A 19,340-nucleotide genomic window follows, 5' to 3' on the forward strand; every position below is an offset into this window, starting at 1 on the left:
TCCTCATTTTGGTTAAGCCCTCTCCAAGAACTAATATGGTTTCTCCAGCAGCCTGGATAGCACCCTACCATGCTTGTTTTGTTTTTCGAAGCTTCCAACTTGAAATTTTTAAATCAGACAGTGGGCCTCTTCTTGCTTCATTTAACGGCCCCCAGGTTCCATTTAATATGCCGTCCTGTGCTCTGGTGGACTTACTGCTTATCAGGGAGCTCCGTGTTCAGAATCATCACCTCTTTGCCAGAGTTTCAATCCATTGATGGTTTTCCGGCTATTGTATAGGTCAGGTATTACCGTGAAACTGGCAGTTGCTGCCCTCAGGAAGTTCATGGTCTTGGACAGCTCAGAGTCTCCCAGCTGAGTGTGAGGTGTGGGGTCCTAGAGAGCAGAGTGGGCCAGGACTGGGGTAGGGGTTGTGAAGGATGCTGGGGAAAGCATAGTAGCTCCTGGGGAAGGTTGGGCCACAAACAGGATTCAAGTCTGTTGCTGTGGCCTTGTCCCGGTTCTCGGGCAGAATCAAAAGCCAGCTTCAGGTACTGGTACTATGGTGTCACCTCTGCCCAGCGTTCCTGAGAACAGATTGCTTTCAGGCACCTCATTTACTTCTCTCAGATGTGAAGTTGGGGCTCTGTACTCTGAAAACTTACATTCTATTTTTAGGTAGCAGGAAACAATTTCAAAGTGCTTTTCTTTTTCTTCTCTTAACACCAGAAAATATTTGAACTAATTCACAGCAAGGAGCTAATGTGTTTGTACATTGGTTTGTCTGCATGGTGAAGGGACCAGGGTTTGCCTCTTTGGTGATTTTAGAGTTCTTTAAGCAGCTGTAAGCAGAAACTACTGAAGAGAACATCCCTGTGTGTCAGTAAGAGTCGGCTGTGGAAGCTGGCAGAGCCTCAGAGCCCAGGACTTCAGGCCCATCCCAGGTGTTATCAATAGTTAGGGAGTGAAAACATTGTAGTCATGATGGCTAACTCCCCCAAAAGCTTTAAAATCCTGAAATGTGAACAGAAAGAATTCTTAATATCCAGTTCATGTTTCTCGTTTGGACTAAAGAAATCAGGCTCTAGTTGGTAAAGTGACCCATAGAGGGACTCAGGATCTGAATACTGCAAAGGAAGCTAGGAGCTTTATCTGTGTGAGATGTGGGGTAGTGGGGAGCAGTTACCCCCTTGCCTCTCGAAGCCAGAGCCACCCACCGGAGGGGCCTCATTTTACCAGTTGATACAATGTTAGAAGTGAATCCATTCCTTTCAGATTTTAGAAGCAAGTAGAGTAAAAGGTTTTCAAGTATATTCATAGGATTTTTGTAAATTTCACAGGTATCAGTTCTAACGGCTTAGTATCCACCGTTTCTTTATTTCTTTGTGAATTTTTTTTTTAGTTTTGTTTCATTAATTTCTACCCTGATCTTAATTATTTTCCCCATGTGTCTTAGTTATCGTTTTAGTGCTATGAGGCGACACCATGACCTAGTGATTGCTGGGAGGTGGCGGCACACGCTAATCCCAGCACTTGGGAGGCAGAGGCAGGTGGGTCCCTCAGTCTGAGGCCAGCCTGGTCTACAAAACAAGTTCCAGGGCTACCCAGAAAAACCCTGTCTCGAAAAACAAAACAAAACAAAACAAAAAAACAAAAAGCCCCAAACAACAACAGAACAGAGTTATATTGTTTGGAAGAAAATGGACAAAAATTGAGATAATTAAGTAAACAGAACCGATCTCAGAAAGACAGATGCTGTTTTCTTTTTATCATTTGTGGTTGCTAGATTTTATATAGTCACATGAACTCATGTATATGACATGAAGCAGAAGTGAAACTGTCTGGGGGCAAAGGGACTAACAGGAAAGTGCAGGCAGAGTTTGAAGGGAGAATGTACCTAACATACAGTGTACACAACTTCCAGCAGCCAGTGTTCTTTTGACTACTCCCTCTTCCTCCTGCCTCCTCCCCAAAAGCAGGAAGTGTAAAAGGCCCTACCCTCCAGCTCTCCACCTGCCCCCTGCCTGGCAGAGACGGGGCTGGGGGCCAGGTGGCTCAGGAGGACCTCTGGATTTGTTTCTGATAAGGTCAGCTGGGCTTTTAAGTCGGGGAGGATCTTGATTCTGGAGCTTTCTAGGCTTCCGGAGTGTGCGAGCTGGAGTCCACATGGCTATAGAGGGATTCTATATACTGAAAAGGAAGCTGGGAGCTTTATCTGGGTGGGTAGCTGCTTCTTCAGGGGTTCCCCTGCTTAGAGCAATGTGCTTTTGGGTGTCCCTGGAAGGTTGCAAGTGCAGCCATCTATTTGAAGCCTCCCTTCTTTGAGCAGAAGCCAAAATTTAAATCTCAGTTGACTTGGCTGGCCATCTCCTCACCATCTTACTTACCCCCCCCCCAAATGGCACATCTTTCTGATACACACACACGCACACCCCAAGACACAATCTTAGCCGTTGCTCTTTCTCTTTGTAAATCTGCAGTGCTGGGGATTGAATCCAGGGCTTTAGATGTGCTAGGCAGGCACTGCCCCACCAAACTACCTCCCCAGCTGCTCATTTCTGTTTTTGAGAAACTAAGAAGAAACGAGACAGTCCAGAGAATGAAGGACAGATTGAAAACCCAGAAATCTGTACCGGCAGCGACGTTAGGTGTCTCACAAGGGAAGTTACGAGTTACATTCAATTAGAAAATTGGTGGGGTTGGTTGTACATTTTACCGGCACTTGACTGCCTTTACTGGGATGGATTGAATTCCCTCTGGCCTGTGGGGTGTCTTGTTTGTGCTCGCCTGTGCCATTCGTTAGGGCTGAGGGGAGCCAAATTCTGAGAGCAACCTTGCCTGGAGGCAGGAGCAGCCAGATGGAGCCTTTCAGGCTTTGGGTGACATGTCGACTTTTATCCCTGGAAAGTCTAGCGAGTTTCATTTCATGCTGCCCTCACCCCCCATCTCACCCCAATTCTTGAAGGAAGTTATCTAAACCACGGAGGAGCCGGAAGAGCTGGACATGCCTGATTATTCATCGAAAGATTGAGATTAGTCACCTGGCACGGAGGCCGTGGTGAGCTTGGACCCTGGAGCTGGCCTCAGGTCTAACCTAGGCCCTTCCTCCCCAGTAGCGGCCGGCCACGTGCCCCATTTTATGTGCAACTTTTTCTTTTCTTTTCTTTTCTTTTCTTTTCTTTTCTTTTCTTTTCTTTTCTTTTCTTTTCTTTCTTTCTTTCTTTCTTTCTTTCTTTCTTTCTTTCTTTTTTCTTTCTACTTTTAATGTTTTTGGTAGTTGTACCCATTTGAAAATAAGACTATCTGTGTTCCTCTGTTGAAGTTCCTCACTGTATCAGTAGAATAATATATCTTTTATAGATGTGTGGTGCATGTTTGCGGGAATGCATGCAGGTTTGTCTGTGGCTCTGTGTGTTCTGTCTTGGGTCTTTTGCTGGCCTGAAACTCACCAAGTTACCCAGGCAGGCTGGCTGGGGTCACAGAAATCCTACATTTTTGGACACGTGGGAATCTGAGCCTATCTCTGTCTGAGGAGCTGAGCTAAGTTGTGATTTAGTGCAACAGGAAAATGTAGTAACAGTTTCTTCAGAGGCTTCTAGCAAAATGAGATAAATGATTTATGCTGTTCTGGACACTTCTGAACACTTATATGTCATAATACAAACACTGATCTACGTTTAAGTATTTTAGGTCATACATATAAAAGATATAAAATGTTCCTATATATTACATAGTGGAAATACATTTTTTGAGATTATTTGACAGCAATAATAAGATATGCATAATACGACAAACTCCTCATTTATTTATACATGTATATTTATGTAGAGAGATGTGAATAAGTTTCAGTATACAATGCCAAATGTGACCAGAGAATTATTTTTAAAAAATGACAAGATTTAAATGACTTTATTTTATTTTGATTCTTTCTTTCTTTATTTCCCACCACAAGATCATTTCCAATTGTTTTTGAGGGGTGGTGACAAGGTTGAGCTGGTAAGGCCGCTGGATAAGCAAGCCTGGCGAGCTGAGTTTGATCCCTGGAACCCTTGGAGAGAGCCATTCACAAAGTTGTCTTCCCACCCCAACAAGCGCGTCATCGGCCGAGCTCATGTGTGCACGCTTAGAGCGATCGTGGTTCGACTCTTTACCCATTTGCAGTTTATTTTGGTGTGAGGATTTCATTTAGAATCTTACCCCGCCTCCCTCCTTCCCTCCCTTCCTCTCTTTCCTTAAGTTTCAGTCATTGTTCTAACACAGTGTGTTGAAAAGCCCTGTCAAGGTAACTGTCCTTTGGGTCATTCTTCTTGGGTTTCTGTGAGAGCTGTGTAAGCTGCTGCTGTCTGGGGGAGGCCGAGCTTCCAGCTCTCTTAAGAACTTGGGTTCTGATGCTTTTTTTCAGAGCTGCTGCCTCACCCGAGAGGCAGTTCCTCCTCTGCGGTGGACTTCCCAGAAGTCCACTTCCTGTCTTCTGCCCCACGCAGCCCTCAACACATGAACACACCCAAGTCAGCATTTATTTTCATTTTCATTTTCCCTCTCCCTCTCCAGTTCTAACACGTTATTTAAGAAAGGAACGGATCCTGGCTGGATCCCCAGAACCCCTGGGAAGGTGGAAGGCAGGAACACTTCCCTGAGTTCTCTGACCCTTGCACGCTCACTGTGGCTCACACAGGCCTATACCAATACTGAACTCAGTTTCACTTTAAAAAGGAAAATAATAGGGACATGTAGAAGATAGTCTCTGAGTATGGTGATATTCTAACAATTAATATGCAGATTGCTGGGCGTGCCACGCGTCTTTAATCCCAGCTCTTGAAAGACTATGGCAGGAACACTGGCCTGGTGCACAGTGAATTCCAGACCTCTTTCTTTCTTTCCCTCTTTCTTTCGTCTCTTAGAGTCTCAAAGACATCTGTCCATGCTCTTCTGGCTATTATATTTTCCATTGAGAAGTCAGGTATAATTCTAGTAGCTCTTTTATATGTTACTTGACCATTTCCCTTTGGAGCTTTTTTTTCTTCTTCTTCTTTTTTTAAGAGATGTACTTATTATTTATTCAGCATGCCAGAATATTATTTATTCTGGTGCCCAGAAGAGGGCACCAGATCTCATTATAAATGGTTGGGAGCCATCATGTGGTTGCTGGGAATTGAACTCAGGACCTTTGGAAGAGCAGCCAGTGCTCTTAACCTCTGAGCCATCTCTCCAGCACCCCCCCACCCTTGGGGCTTTTATTATTTCTTTGTTTTGTATGTTTAGTGTGTCAGGGGAACCTTCTTTTCTGGTCCGGTATTTTTGGTGTTCTGCACCTTTATAGGCATGTTCTTAAAGTTAGAAAATTTTTCTTCTCTGGTTCCGCTTTCCCCTACGCTGGCCTGCCCTGGAAGTGATCTCAGGAAGGTCAGCTGAGTGCTGCTGGCTTCTGGGCAGAAACGAATGGAACTCGGGGTCCCAGGTTCCAATTTTCTCAGGAACAGCTGGAGCGTGCGGAATGAAGTCTGCGCGCCAAGAATTCTGATAGCACAGGAGCCGTGGAGAAGCCGTGGAGAAGAGGTTTTTCCCCGTGTCTCAGTTAGCTCTGTTTAATGGATGCCCGGTAGCAAACGGCAGCAGAAACTCCGAGTTCTGACGTCAAGCTGGCAGTGGTACCCCAGTGTGACGGCTCTTTGGTTAAACTGACATCTTCATGCAGGTGGGTGTGGGCGAATGCCCGTCCTTGCCTGGTCCAGCGATGAAGTAGATGGTGCTGGCCCGTTTATTTCATGTGAAGCAGACAGAGCCTTATACACCTTGGGCAGTGGGAGGGGCTTGGGGGATGAATGCATGTCATTGGCTGAGACTAGGACGCTGCCAAGGCTGTGTTTGCGTGCGGAAAGATAACAGGAGACAAGCTCAGGTGACTGACCCGTAACCTTGAGTGACCACCTTGGGGGCTGTGTCATGTGCTCCTGAGGCCAGGACAGAAAGCAAGGAGGGGGCTTTGTTCCACGCCTTCCATTCTCAGGACCAGATTTTAAGTCTCAAATGTGAGATGTCCAGGGTTTGAACATGCTCCAGTCTTGCTATTCCCGTGCCAATTCCTCTGGAGGCACGGTCCATGAGCCCAATATTCTTCCATGATTTTGTTAAAAAAAAAAATTTCCCAGCCTTCTCCTTCTTCTATTCCTGTTATTCTTAGGTTTGGTCTTTTACATAGTGTCCCAGATTTCCTGGATGTTTTCTGTCAGGAGTTTTTTAGATTTAACTTTTTTTTTTTTTTGCCCGATATATCAATTTCTGCTACCATATCTGCTATGCCTAAGAGCCTCTCTTCTGTCTCTTGTATTTTGTTGGTGATGCTTCAGTCCATAGTTCCTGTTTGACTGCCTTTTCCATCCCCAGGATTCCCTAGGCTTGTGTTTTCTTTATTGCTTCTATTTCTATTTTCAGGTCTTGACTTGTTTTATACATTTTTTTCACCTCTTGTTTTTCTTGGCTTTCTTAAAGGGACTTATTCACTTCCTCTCATTGTTTGTATTTTCCTGGATCTCTTCAAAAATTTATTCACTTCCTCTTTAAGGGCCTCTATCCATCTTCATAAAAAGGCTTTAAGGTCACTTTCTTGTGCTTCGGCTGTGTTGGAATATCCAGGGCCTGTTGTAGTAGGTGTCATGTTTCCCTGGATGTCTGATCATGTTCCTATACTGACATGTAAGCATTTGGGGTTGGAATGACTAGAGGTCTAGATGCTGATTTCTGAATTTGTGACTTTTGGATGGATATTTTCTTTCTTGATTTCTGTTTCCTCCTTGGTCTTCTGGTCTTTGTGATCTGTATTTCTGTCATTACCTCCCCCCCCTTTTCCCTTTCTTTCTTTTCCTTTCTTTCTCTCTCTCTTTTTTTTTTTTTTTTTTTTGTTTTTTTTTTTTTGATATAGGGTTTCTCTGTATAGCCCTAGCTGTCCTGGAACTCAGTCTGGAGCTCATCTGGTGTTGAACTCAGGGAACCACCTGCCTCTGCCACATGAGTGCTGGGATTAAAGACAGGCTTCACCACTGGCTGATAAAGGGCGTGTTTCTTCAAATGAAAACAAAGAACAAAAACAAAGAAAAAAAAAAAAAAACAATGTAGAGACAGTTGTTTCCAGTAAGTCCCACTATATGTACATGCAATGAATGAAGAAACACAAAAATGTGCTGTGTAGAACATTAGTGCTCATTATAAACATCAACAGAATAAAACTCAACCATGTGCATCTTCATATGTGGTCTGATTCCAGTTTTTATGTTTGTGTATCCTTGTGTGTGCATGTGTGAATATGTGAGTGGCATATGATAGCAATAATGTGACCGTATTTTAGTTTACTGTATTTTGAATTTTTTACACCCAGAAATCAATAGTTACTGTCACCATGGAGGGGAATGCCATTTTTGAAAGGGAAAACTACAAGTCTCTTGGGGCCATTAAAAAAATGAAAACTATTCTGCTATGACAATAAAAATATATTTAAGTAATTATTAATGTGGGTTTTTTTGTTTTGTTTTGTTTTGTTTTTGGTGTTTTGAGACAGAGTCTTGTTCTATAGACCTAACTGCCCTGGAACTGCTATGTGAACCGTGCAGACTTTGAGCTTTAAACAATCCTCCTGCCTCTGCATCTCGAGTGCTGGCATTACAGGGAGAGCCACCATACCCAGCTAAAAATACCTCCTGTCAGATGTATAACAGAAGGCCATGGGCTGTTCCATCGGTCATTGTCTCCTGCTGCTGACCAGCTTAGCATTTCCAGCCATGAAGTTTCAAGAAGAGGGACTGCCAAAGTTAAGACTCAGGAACAATCTGGGCAGTGGCAGCACACGCCTGAAATCCCAGCCCTGGGGGGGGGGTAGAGGCAGGCGGATGGATCTCCGTGAATTCAAGGCCAGGCTGGTCTACAGAGCGAGTCCAGGACAGCCACAGCTACACAGAGAAACCCTGTCTCAAACAAACAAACAAAAAAGACTCAAGAACAATTCTCTTTGTTGTGGGGGAGAAGACAGTTTTGAGGTTAAGATGAAGGGCAGTGTCTGGAATACCACGGAAGTGATGGAGCTGGGCTGGGTGGAAAGGTTTTCTCGTGGAAGGGTCTCAGACAGTTGCCATCCGGACTCACCTCTTAAGGGCAAGGCATCTCTTGAGTAAGACAAAGATCTTCTCAGCGGAGGAGTCTGAGGAATACCACTTCCAAATGAATGTTCTCAGTTTCCAACTTAATAAAAAAAAAGTAAGGAGGCGAGAAAAGCACTCAGTATACCAGGTCCAGTTTGGCTCCTGTTCTGGCTAGTTTTTGTGTCAACTTGAGTCTTTTGGGAAGAGGGAACCTCAGTTGAGAAAAGGCTCCTTACCCGACTGGCCAGTGGACAGGTTGGTGGTGCGTTTTCTTGATGATTGATGTGGGAGAACCCAGCTCACTTCTGGGCTGATGGTCTTGGGTGCTACGTGAAGGCAGGCCGCGCAAGCTCTGAGGAGCAAGCCAGTAAGCAGCACTCCTCCACGGACTCTGCATCAGTTACTGCCTCGGGGTTCCTGCCCTGGCTTTCCTGGATGATGGACTCTAAAATATAAGAGCAAACAAACCTTCCCTCTACCCTCCAGGTTGCTTTTGGTCATGGTATTTATCCAAGCAGCAGAAGCTAATGGAGACAGGTCCCATGACCAGGGTTTCTCTCTTCTGGAGGTTGGCATGTTTTTGGTGTTAGCAGCTGAGCGTTGTTGGATAGTACCTCAGAGTCACAACCTCAGAAGAAAGGTAGACTTCTCCTCATCACTTTACACACGGAGACACTTAGAATCCTCTGAGGAAGCAGCTTCCCGAGGCAGAGCGGCCAGTGGTACAGGCAGGCTTCAATCCAGGCGGAACCCATGTTCCTGGCCACGACGCTTGCTGTCCTGCAGAGTCAACCACCAATCCATTCTAGACCCTGTCAGGTTACTCTGCTGAACTCTCGTGTCTGTCCAACTTGTCTCCACATTTCGCAGGCACTTTTCCTTCAAGAACTGCTTTTCTTGCCTCCTCCTCTCGCCTGCAGGAACCCCTGTTGCCAAGACTGTCAAATAGTTCTCAGAGGCAACCATCTGACCAGTGGCTTTCTGTATACCCACCCACCTCCTAAACAAAAGCTCCTGAGAAGCAGGAACTTCCGGTTTTGTTTCCTGTTTCTCTGTTTCTTTCCTGTAAAGTGACTGGAATACCGTAAATGTGATTAGCATTTGGCAGGAGGCGGGCTGGCAGTTGTCACTTTACTTCCTCGCTTGATCACAGCATCATGTGTTGACCTAGGTTGCCGCTCTCCCAGCCCCGGGTAAGAATGGATTTCAACAGCTGTCTTTACGAAATTGCTGAAAACCTGGGCAGTGAAGAACTGGCTGCCCTCAAGTTTTTGTGCCTGGACTACATCCCACAGAAGAAACAGGAGTCCATCAGCGATGCCCTGATGCTGTTTCAGAGCCTGCAGGAAAAGGAAATGTTGGAGGAAGGCAATCTGTCCTTCCTGAAGGAGCTGCTTTTCCGAATCCAACGGCTGGACCTACTGACCAACGTCCTAAACAGCAGCAAGGAGGAGATGGTGATGGAGCTGCAGGTTCTAGACAAAGCCCAGGTTTCTCCCTACAGGTGGGTAGTGATGCTGGGGTTGGGGGGCCGGAAGTGTGGACAGAAGGGACATGTCCCTGTGGCTGCTGCTGCTGGGGTCCATAAGTGGCTTGTGAGACTGGGCTAAATGAAGACATTTAGGGGCTAAATATACAGTTAAGAGGAAAAAAAAATGCTAAGTCCGTAAAAGAATTTATTTTTCATGAAGCATGCTACAGAAAGGCACTTAATGGGGGTTGAGGGTAGGGGTGGGGGGAGGAAGGAATCTGGCTACAGGAGGCTGAGAGGCCAGGGTTGGGGGTATATGGTCAACGCCCTGTGTGTGGTAGTTGTTGCTGTGGTAAAACACCGCGACGAAAAGCAATTTATAGAAGACTGGATGTTGGGTTACAGTTCCAGAGGGCTGGTAATGGCAGAGGAAAGAAGGCAGCCAGCAGGCGTGGTGGCAGGCGCAGGAAGCTGAGAACCCCCGTGCGCACGGGAAACAGGAAGTGTGAAGTGCAAGGGGGGCGAGGCTGAGGCTCTCAAAGTCTGTCCAGGGGTGGCCTTCCTCTGGCAGGGCTTTAGCAGCCCCGTAACCTCTCCAGGCAGCCTGGGGACCAGGTGTTCAAATCCGCAAACCCATGAAGGACATTTCTCGTTCAGACCACCACAATGTGTATATCCACACGTGAAAGAACAAGTAAATTTAAATTTTTCATTTTTCAAAGTGAACATGACCTTCAGGTATGCTGATATCGAGATAGGATTAAAAAAAAAACTTATTTTTATTTTTATGATGCGGGTATTTTGCTTGCATGTGTCTGTACGCCATTTGCATGTAGGATGCCTGCAGAGGCCAGAAGAGGACGTTATATTGCCTGGACCTGGAGCTACGAACAGTTGTGAGCTGCTGTGTGCATGCTGGGAATTGGTCCAGCATGTTTGCAAGAGCAGCCGGTGCTCTTAACCATTGAGCCGTCCTCGAGCCCAGAATATGGCTTTTGTATCAGCAGTGTTGTGACCGGCCCCCACTCGAAAAACAATATGTATGAATGCTTTGCCTGTATGTATGTATGTGTGTCTCATGCGTCCCTGAGACCCACGGAGGCCAGAATAGACGGTCGAGTTCCCCGGAACCAGAGCTCCAAATGTTTGGGAGCTGCCATCCGGGTGCTGGAAATTGAACCCAGGTCCTCTGGAACTCAACTACTGAGCCATCTCTCCAGACCCCTGGAGTAGGGTCTTAAATAAACATTCTTCTTCTTTCTTCTTGAAGAGAGTTAAAAGAGGGGAGGTTTAATAAAATGGTGAGTCCGGGAACCCTGAGGAAGATAAACACGTATTCCAGCCGGGTATGAGGCAGCCACACTCACCAGCTAAGAAGGACCCGGCTCTGGGAAAAACAAGAGAGCACTGTTGCCCTTTCCCCTAGCAAACTTAATAACTTTTTAAGTGGCCACTCGTTTAAACATGTTCACGTGTCTAGTGTAACAGATTGTAACGGATTGGATTGTGGGCAACGATTACTTCTAAGGAAGTCTGGGCCTACTCCAGCTGAGGAACCCCGGCAGGCCGCCCCTGGGCCTAGCGGGGGAATGGCAAGTGCTTGCTTTCAGCCGTGTTTTCTCCCCCGCTGAAATAAGCCAGGAATACTTCGCTTTACCTGTGCCTCTGGGGGATTCTCTTCTGGAACTTAAAAACCAGGTCTATGGCCCTGCATTAAGGCAGGTTCACCCGTTGGTGAATAATACACCCTGATATCTGGCACCCACAACATGTGTTTATTTGTCCATGGCTAGGGCCTCACTACTTCCCACACAGCCCGCCCTCCCCACCCGTGTATGCACGTGGAACCCTTCGGTGGCTTCAGGACTCAGGGGACTGGGCTCTCTCACCAGGTCCGGCCCCACACAGACGGCTGCGCTCCTGTGAACTGGACCGCACCCCAGCGGGACAGACCATGTGTATTAGTGATGGTTCTTGCTGCTGTGACAAAAGTAACTTCAAGAAGGGTTTATTTCGGCTTAGGGTTTGAGGGTGTGGTCCGTCCTGATGAGAGAATCATGGCAACAGAGGCCGGGGGTAGCTGGCTATTCAAGATGTGTGAGCTGTCAGGAGGCAGAGAGAGGAAAAGCCAGTGCTCCGCTCCGCTCACTCTCTCCCTTACGCTCTCTGGGACTGTGGCCTACAGAATGATGCCAGCCTTTAGCTACTGCAGTTAACCCAACTTAACCTTCCCCCCTGCACCCCCCCGTTGACAGGCCCAGAGATCTGTCTTCTCAGTGGTTCTAGAAACAGCAGCACTGTGAAACAGGCTCCATGCAGTGACAAGATCATGGTTCTGTGACCAGGTCTTAAAATAGAAGCACCTTGTCTTCTTCTCCTTTTCAGCATGCCTTGTGCTCAGCCCTTCTTGATGTGGGTTTTGGTTCTGCTTTTACAATCTTTCTACTTGAGCTTTAGCGCTGGCCTTCATCATCTCTCCTTGTTAGTAAACCGTGGCATGGGAAAGCCTCCCTGGAAAAGGAACTTTCATTCGCCTGCTTCAGCTGTTGTCTGGGAGGCTCGCTGTCCCCGTTTGCTAACCTAGGCCTAGTCCTGGAAGCTTCTAGCCACTGTACAATCTAACCTAGGCCTAGGATGTTTTCAGCCTGTAAGACTTACTGCTGAATCAGCTCCTCCTTTCTTGTTCTTACTGAGCTCTGGGCTGGCTGGTTCAACTCTGGCTTAAACTCCTCTCCAGCTGATTTATTCAATCTGGCTTTTTTTTCTCAGCCTCTAAATTGCTCTGCTTGGCCTCAAACCAACTCCAGCAACCTTTTCTAATCTTTCTTTTGGCTCCTCCCTTTCTCTGGTTTGTTCCATCTGTGTTCTCTCTCTGCACCCTCACTCTCTATTACTGTCTCAGTAAAACGGCCGTCTCCTCCTCTCTCATTGCCCCTTAAGTAGCCTCCTTTTCCTCCCACTTTTTGTGAGAATTGGGTATATACTGTTCTGACAAAGTCTTTCTCTGATTCATCCCTGTTTCTGCCACACTGCTAGACTTCACTTTCATACTTTGGTGCTTTCTTCTACAAACTGTCTTTACCTTCATTGTTTAGGATTAAAGGCATGTACCACCATGCCTGGACCTAAGCTTTTCTTTACCAGAAACTTGCTCTATACCAGGCTGGCCTCTAACTCAGATCCCTTTTCCTGAGTCTCCTGGATTAAAGGCGTGTTTGTAGTCCAGCCAGATCACACAGACCTAAAAGGTCTTTGGACGTGATCTCTTGCCAGGGCAGCCATGTTCTGAATCCACATTCCTCTATACCTCCCAGCCAGTGCTGGCAGCTACTCTTTCCTTATCGTATGGCTTCCTACTTCAGGCTTAACAGTTGTGATATTGATACTGGATGTATTATTTTCCCAGGTCTATCATAATTAAGTACTGCAAACATTAATAATAATAATCACTATTATTAATGCTTAAAACATTAACTTAAGTGGGGCATGGTGGCATACACCTTTAATCTCAGCACTCAGGGAGGCAGAGGCAGGTGGATCTCTGTGAGGTAGAGGCCAGCCTGGTCTACAGAACAAGTCCAGAACAGCCAAGGCTATACAGAGAAAACCTGTCTCAAAAAACAAAACAACAACATAAAAAACCCAAAACCAAAACAAACAAAAAAACATTAATCTAGCCCAGTGTGGTGGCATATGCCTTTAATTCCAGCACTTGGGAGAAAGAGGCAGTCAGATGGATCTCTGAGTTGAGGCCAGCCTGGATTACAGAGCATTTCAGAGCAGCCAGGGCTACACAGAGAAACCCTGTCTTGAAAACAACAATAACAAAATCTTATTCTCTACTAGTTCTGGGGTTCAGATTCAGAAATCAAGGTGCTAGCAGGACTGACTTCTCTTTGGAGGAACACCCAGCTTCTAGCCTCTGGCTAAGTGCCTCTCTGAGCTGTTGGTCTCAATGTTTCCTTTTTCTTATTAGGATACCAGACTTTGGATTAGGCCCCACCTCCTCCAGGATGGCTCCAATTGACTGTTTTGTCTACAACACCCTTTGCCCACATTAGGCCAACTCCTCACACCATAGGTATACAGTGACTTTAAAAAGATTCGGAGTCAGCCAGGAGCGCTGTATTGTTTGGGTTTACTAGAATTATGATCTTTATAAGGAGTTTATGCCTTAAGGTGCCTATTCATCGTAAGAAGTGATGGCCCCAGAATTAGGAAAGTCAGGGGTGTGTGTGTCCTCAACTTGTGCCATCATCTTGAGCTCTTAAAAGTTCCTGCCCTGTGAGCTAGGCTGAGGCAAACCACAATGCCAAGGCAGTAGTCTTTACCCTCCTTGTAGAGAATCCTAAGTCCTCTGACTAGGACAGTACCTGTCAAAGGCTTAAACTCTTTGATTGCACAAAGAAGGGTCTTTGCTGAAGGCTTGTTCACCCTTGTCTTAACATGAGCCAGGAGCATAAAAAATACGCACACGTGGAGCCTTACCACCATGAGAAAACTCTAGGTGGTCTTGTTTGTTTCTGTCTTGGCTGTCGTGGAACTCATTCTATAGACCAGGCTGGCCTGGAACTTACCGAGATCCTCCTGCCTCTGCCTCCCAAGTGTGCACCACCACCGCTGGACTTGATCTTTTACTTCAAATGATAGCTTCTGCCTGTACATTAATGAAGTGAGTTGTATTGGCTCATGACCCCCAAGACCAAGTTCTCAGCACAAAGAAGGTTTATTTGTCCCAGAGGGCCAAAGGGCAGGGAATAAGAGACAAAGACAGAAGGTAGAGGATTAGGGAGAAGGGGAAGGGAGCAAGGGAGAGGGGTATTTGTCCTGGAGGACAAAGGACTGCCCCTGGATAGAGAGGGGACAGAGTGGCCCATGGGAAAATGGGAAGTTTATAAAGGTAAAGGGGAAACTCCATGTTAGGATGAGGTGTTTAATTTTAACTGGGCATGTTAATTAGGTGAACCAAAGGGGGCTTTTGATTGCTGGATTTCCATACTTTGATAGCTGCACCTTGGTAGTTGGCCTCAGCAAAATAAGGGAATAGACCTTGGCGGCTAGCTTTGGAAATGCTATCTACTGGTTTTTAGCAAGGCAGAGGGAATTGGGGAGTAAGGCAAGGCCTGTGAGAGCCATGCTGGCCAGAGTCCCTTCAAATAATGCTAATGAAGCCAGTTGGTCTCGGTAATAAGGAAGATAAAGGGACTGTTGTGGGACACAACTTTTTCTGGGTAGACACAACACATATGCCTGCTCACCCCAGATAAGGAGCCCACGTCAGATCAAAATACCAATACCACCAAAGTCCAGCCTGGTGAATCTATGAGTTTTATTGGGTTTACTTCCAAGAATATGGGTGAGGAGTTACACATGGGAACAGAAATGACTCAAAGATAGCTGAATCACCAAAGCTCCTCCCAGGATGGTGACAGCTCACACACTGGGAACCAGAGTGCACTGCGCAGCCTTCAAGGCGGCTCGACAGGAGAGTAGGGACCTTTCCAGGTGCCTCAGTTGGTCTAGACCTCTTCCAGCAGCTCGGCCGGTCTCCTGGTCTCCCCTTCCTCCCAGCAGCTGCTCTGGTGTTAGAGTTCTCTTTGCAGCTCAGCTTCCTTCTTTCTGAGAGGGACTCTGGCTTTTATTGCTTACTCTGGCAGGGAGGGGCCGAGTGAATCTGGCCGGTTTCGAGGACTTCCTGAAACTGTTCAGAGTTGTTTACCTTCCCGCTCAAGGAGCTTCCCTGCAGAATGGAAAGTTTCAATCTCCAGGAAACTGTTAGACATCAGGGTCAGGGTACTTTGAACTAAAGTTAAAAGAGTCATAGTAGCTTGGGGTAGACCAGTCTTGGCCAAACCGAGAATCCTTTATGGAAGTATTTCTGGGATTGAGTTTTTGAGATGGTGGTAATATGAGGTATATTCTGTTTCTATACTATTTCTTTTTCAGAATTTTATATTTTCTAACTCAACTTGGAAACCAACATATTTGCTCATTAAGGTTATTTTCCTTTATACAATACTATTGAGAGTTTTGCTGACTTATTATTTTTTTTTTTTTTTCAAAAGTTTAAAGAGCAGCCTGATTTGGGTACCCAGAAATGAACTCTGGTCCTCTGTAAGAGCGTCATGTGCTCCTAACTGCTGAAACATCTGTTGCAGTAAATAATTGAAATGGGTGCTGGGCTATATAATGTTTATTATTAGCCCTAAGATTATCATGGCGGTATTATTTAACCTGTTATCACAAATAATGAGACATAGACACCTGTTAGATTTGTTTATTTATTTATTTATTTATTTATTTATGTTGGGCCGGACAGGACTTAGACTGTCTAATATCCTCACCATCCATCTCCCAGCCCCCATCCAAGGCCATCCACCTCAATCCTCAGCTGGACCACCTTTCAGCCGTAATCCCATAGCACTTGCTTATTTTCTCCATCTGGGCCTTTTCACAACATTATTGGAGTCCTTCCTCAGCCCACATGGTGTTTTCTCCAGGCTAACCCATCCTGGCATCCTCCTCCTTCCTCTCTTCCCGTCTGTCTGTCTCCTGTGATACCTCCTGAGATTCTTCCATCCTCAAAAGCCTGGGAACCTTTGCCACACATACCCCATTCTGCCCTGACCACATAGAGGCTAATTAATCAACCAGAGATGTCTCAGGCAGGTTTACAAACCAAAGATAGGTGTAACCAGATCTTGAGGGCCAGTAACACACATCAGACCAGCCTCCAACAGCCACCTCTTCACCCCAAGTTTTGCTGACTCCTAAAACATTCTGTTATTCATTTGGCAAGCATTTTCCAAGATCCTAAGTGTGCCAGGGAATAGTTATTCTTCCGTGACCTACTGAACTCTCAGTGTGCTTTCGTGTGTTGCCTAACGGTTTGGGCAGTGACGGATTGCCTAAGTGACCTTGGTCCTGGGAGGACCTGCTGCCTCGTGATGCCACAGTACTCTTAGTTTAAGAGCATGATGTGATGTCCACGAAGTGAGGAAACTGTGTCTCAGAATGTGCACCCGCCCAGTAAGCGGCATGTGACTGTCATCCAAGGAAACTCAGGCAATTCACACCTGCTTATGAGGTAGATGTACGTTTAACTTCTATCTACAGATGAGAGGGGGGGAAAAAGCGTAACATGTCTAAAGTCACGGAGGTCAGAGATGGTGGGCTCAGAGTTACAACGAGGGTAATCTGGGCCCCTGCACTCAAGCACCCCGCCTCACAAATCTCAGGGTAATGGAAAGGGAAAAGGCATGGGCTAGGCTGTCAGGGCACTTAGGCAGTTTATAAACAGGCTGTTGTAATAGATAAGTTATCTTTCTAGAGGGAATGATTGTAGGTTCCGTGAGAGAACAGAGCCCCGGGGACACCGGGCAATGTGGTGCGATTGCAGGCGGCCCGTAGACGCGTGCAGCCGGAGGATGGAATAGCAGCTGGTTGTGTTGAGAGTCTTTGGTGTTTCCAGAGTTGGAGGTATGCGTGAGTGAGTGCATGCGTGTGTATGTGTGTGCGTGTGTGTGAGTGTTCAGAGTTCTAGAACCAAATATTCAGATATCCAGCCTTCTTCCTGAAGGAAATGGCCTGGAGAACACTGGCCAGTTCTTGGAAGGGAGTCATCTCTGCTGCGCACTGAGGAGAATATAATTTCCCGAGTCAGCGAACAGAGATCTTGATTTTTATATCAATGTAAGAGCAGCAAGATCCTTTTAGTTAAAGTTAATTGGGAGACATGGGCGGTGGGACTTTGCCCAGGGTGGGTTGTTTGGACCTGACTTAGTAGATGCCCACCACCACGCTAGCCTCCTGCTGAGGCCCAGCAGGCAGGAACGTGTTTCCAAGGCGTCTCCGTTTTGCCTCCACAGGGTCATGCTCTTTAATCTCTCGGAAGACGTGGACAAGTTGGCATTGAAATCTTTTAAGTTTCTTTTGAACAAAGAGATCCCCAAATGTAAGCTGCATGAAGACTCGGTAAGGCCTGGTACCTCCTCAAGATGGGTCACCGCCGGGGTTTCTGGGACCAGAGAGGACTGCTAACCGCAAACTGAATTCAAGGTTGTTTGTTTGTTTGTTGTTTTTGAGGCATGGTATCACGTAGCCCAGGCTGAATCCAAACTTCCTATGTGGCTAGGGATAACCTTAACCTTCACCTCCTGAGCGCTGGGAGTACTGGCGTGTGCCACCCGTCCTGGTTACAAGGGTCCAGGATGTGGCAGCCAGCACTTCCTGCATGTTTGGCAAGCACTCTTCCGGCTGAGCTATGTACCTGTGTATGTGCTGTGTATGCCTCTTGGTGGTTTCTCTGTTGGTCTGAGCCTCTGTGTGTGTGTTACCTGTGTGTGGGGGTTTCTCTCCCTCTGTGTGTCTGTTTGTATGTGTATGTGTGTTTGTATGAGGTCTAATTTTGATGTATGCTTTGTCCAAATGTATCTCTGCATTTGTTTAGTGCACACATGTGTACAAGTGAGTGGTATCTGTGTGTGTGTGTGTGTGTGTGTGTGTGTGTAGTGCTTGTGACTCTGCATGTATTAACTGAGGTTTAGAGGTGGATGAGGGACCAGGGGCGATGCCGGGGGGTACAATGAGCTGTCCAGGGCTGTCCCGTCCTCACTCCTCATGCTGGACCACAGATGAAAGCATCCACACACTGAGAAGAAGGCCTGGGCACGGGTGGCCCTGACATGGCTGCTCTAGCTTCCCAGTTTTCAATCCTTGTAGACAAGGAAACAGAATGGGCTTCTTGACTCCTGTCAACTCTGAGACAGCATCATGTGCTCAGAGGTGGGAAGGGGACCTACTTGGAAAAGAAGGCTGGGCCCCAGGTTTGGAAGAAGTGGAAGTCAAACGACACAAAGGCCCTAATCCACAAGCCTGTGTGCTCAATCTGTTTGTCCCCTCGTTCTCTCCTCCCCAGAGCCTGCTTGATATTTTCATAGAAATGGAGAAGAGAGTCATCCTGGCGGAAGGAAACTTGAACATCCTGAAGTCAATCTGTGGTCAGGTCAACAAGAGCCTGCTGGGGAAGATCGACGATTATGAAAGATCAAGCACAGGTAGACGGATGATGGATGGCGGGGAGTCCGCAGTGCGCTTAGAGTGGCAGCTGTCCCTGATCAAGTTTTCTTTTTTCATTCAGAGAGAAGAATGAGCCTTGAAGGAAGGACGGAGTCGTCAGCTTCACTTCTGGACGGTAATGCTCATAGACACATTCTCCAGATCCTTCGGCGCTTCCTTTCCTCCTGTTCCCACCACCCTCTGCCACACCCCAATCACGAGCCAAGTTCACTGGCCACTCACCTCCTCCCCAGTCCCTTGCAAGAGCCACGGCAACATTGGAAGTGAGCACTCAGTATGTAAGAGGCTCTTAGCTCTGTTCTGACCTTCTCTGCTTTTGCAAAGAGTCATGGGAGCTAGATTCAATTTCCCCCCCCCAGAACATTCTTCTTTTGTTTTGTTGAGACAGGGTCTTTCTACATAGTTCTTATTGTCTTGGAATTCCCTGTGTAGACCAGACTGTCTTTGAAACACAGAAATCTGCCTGCCCCTGTCTCAACTGTGCTACGATCAGAGGCATGCACCACACCGAGCCTGACTTTTTCCGGAACATTCCTGATCAAGTTTCCTCAAGTCTCTCTGCTCTGTGAGAGGCCCCTTGGCCAAGCGTACATTAAGTCCAGGTTTCCAGGCTTAACCTGCAACTGAGATCCTCCGTCCTGTGCTCGCCTCACCCTGAGAGGCTCGAGCCAAATTGCCTAGCT

At 46.7% G+C, this 19,340-nt stretch overlaps 1 protein-coding gene across 3 annotated transcripts in view; it reads left to right on the plus strand.

Annotated features, from left to right (window-relative positions):
• Casp8 (caspase 8) overlaps positions 1-19,340 on the plus strand; it is a 30,404-nt gene that overhangs the window by 1,325 nt on the left and 9,739 nt on the right. Inside the window, exons 1-5 of one of the 3 annotated variants that reach the window (XM_021652177.2) lie at positions 1,929-2,066; positions 9,280-9,612; positions 17,448-17,553; positions 18,497-18,635; positions 18,719-18,772. In XM_021652177.2, coding sequence (XP_021507852.1) covers positions 9,308-9,612; positions 17,448-17,553; positions 18,497-18,635; positions 18,719-18,772 — 604 coding nt within the window. In that variant the 5' untranslated portion in view covers positions 1,929-2,066; positions 9,280-9,307. Of the gene's footprint in view, positions 1-1,928; positions 2,067-9,279; positions 9,613-17,447; positions 17,554-17,617; positions 17,638-18,496; positions 18,636-18,718; positions 18,773-19,340 lie in introns of those variants that run through there. The other 2 variants (XM_021652176.2, XM_060368424.1) reach the window with 2 other exon arrangements.

The sequence above is a fragment of the Meriones unguiculatus genome, chromosome 15 (genome assembly GCF_030254825.1).
Source record: "Meriones unguiculatus strain TT.TT164.6M chromosome 15, Bangor_MerUng_6.1, whole genome shotgun sequence".
In the NCBI taxonomy this organism is placed as follows: domain Eukaryota; kingdom Metazoa; phylum Chordata; class Mammalia; order Rodentia; family Muridae; genus Meriones; species Meriones unguiculatus.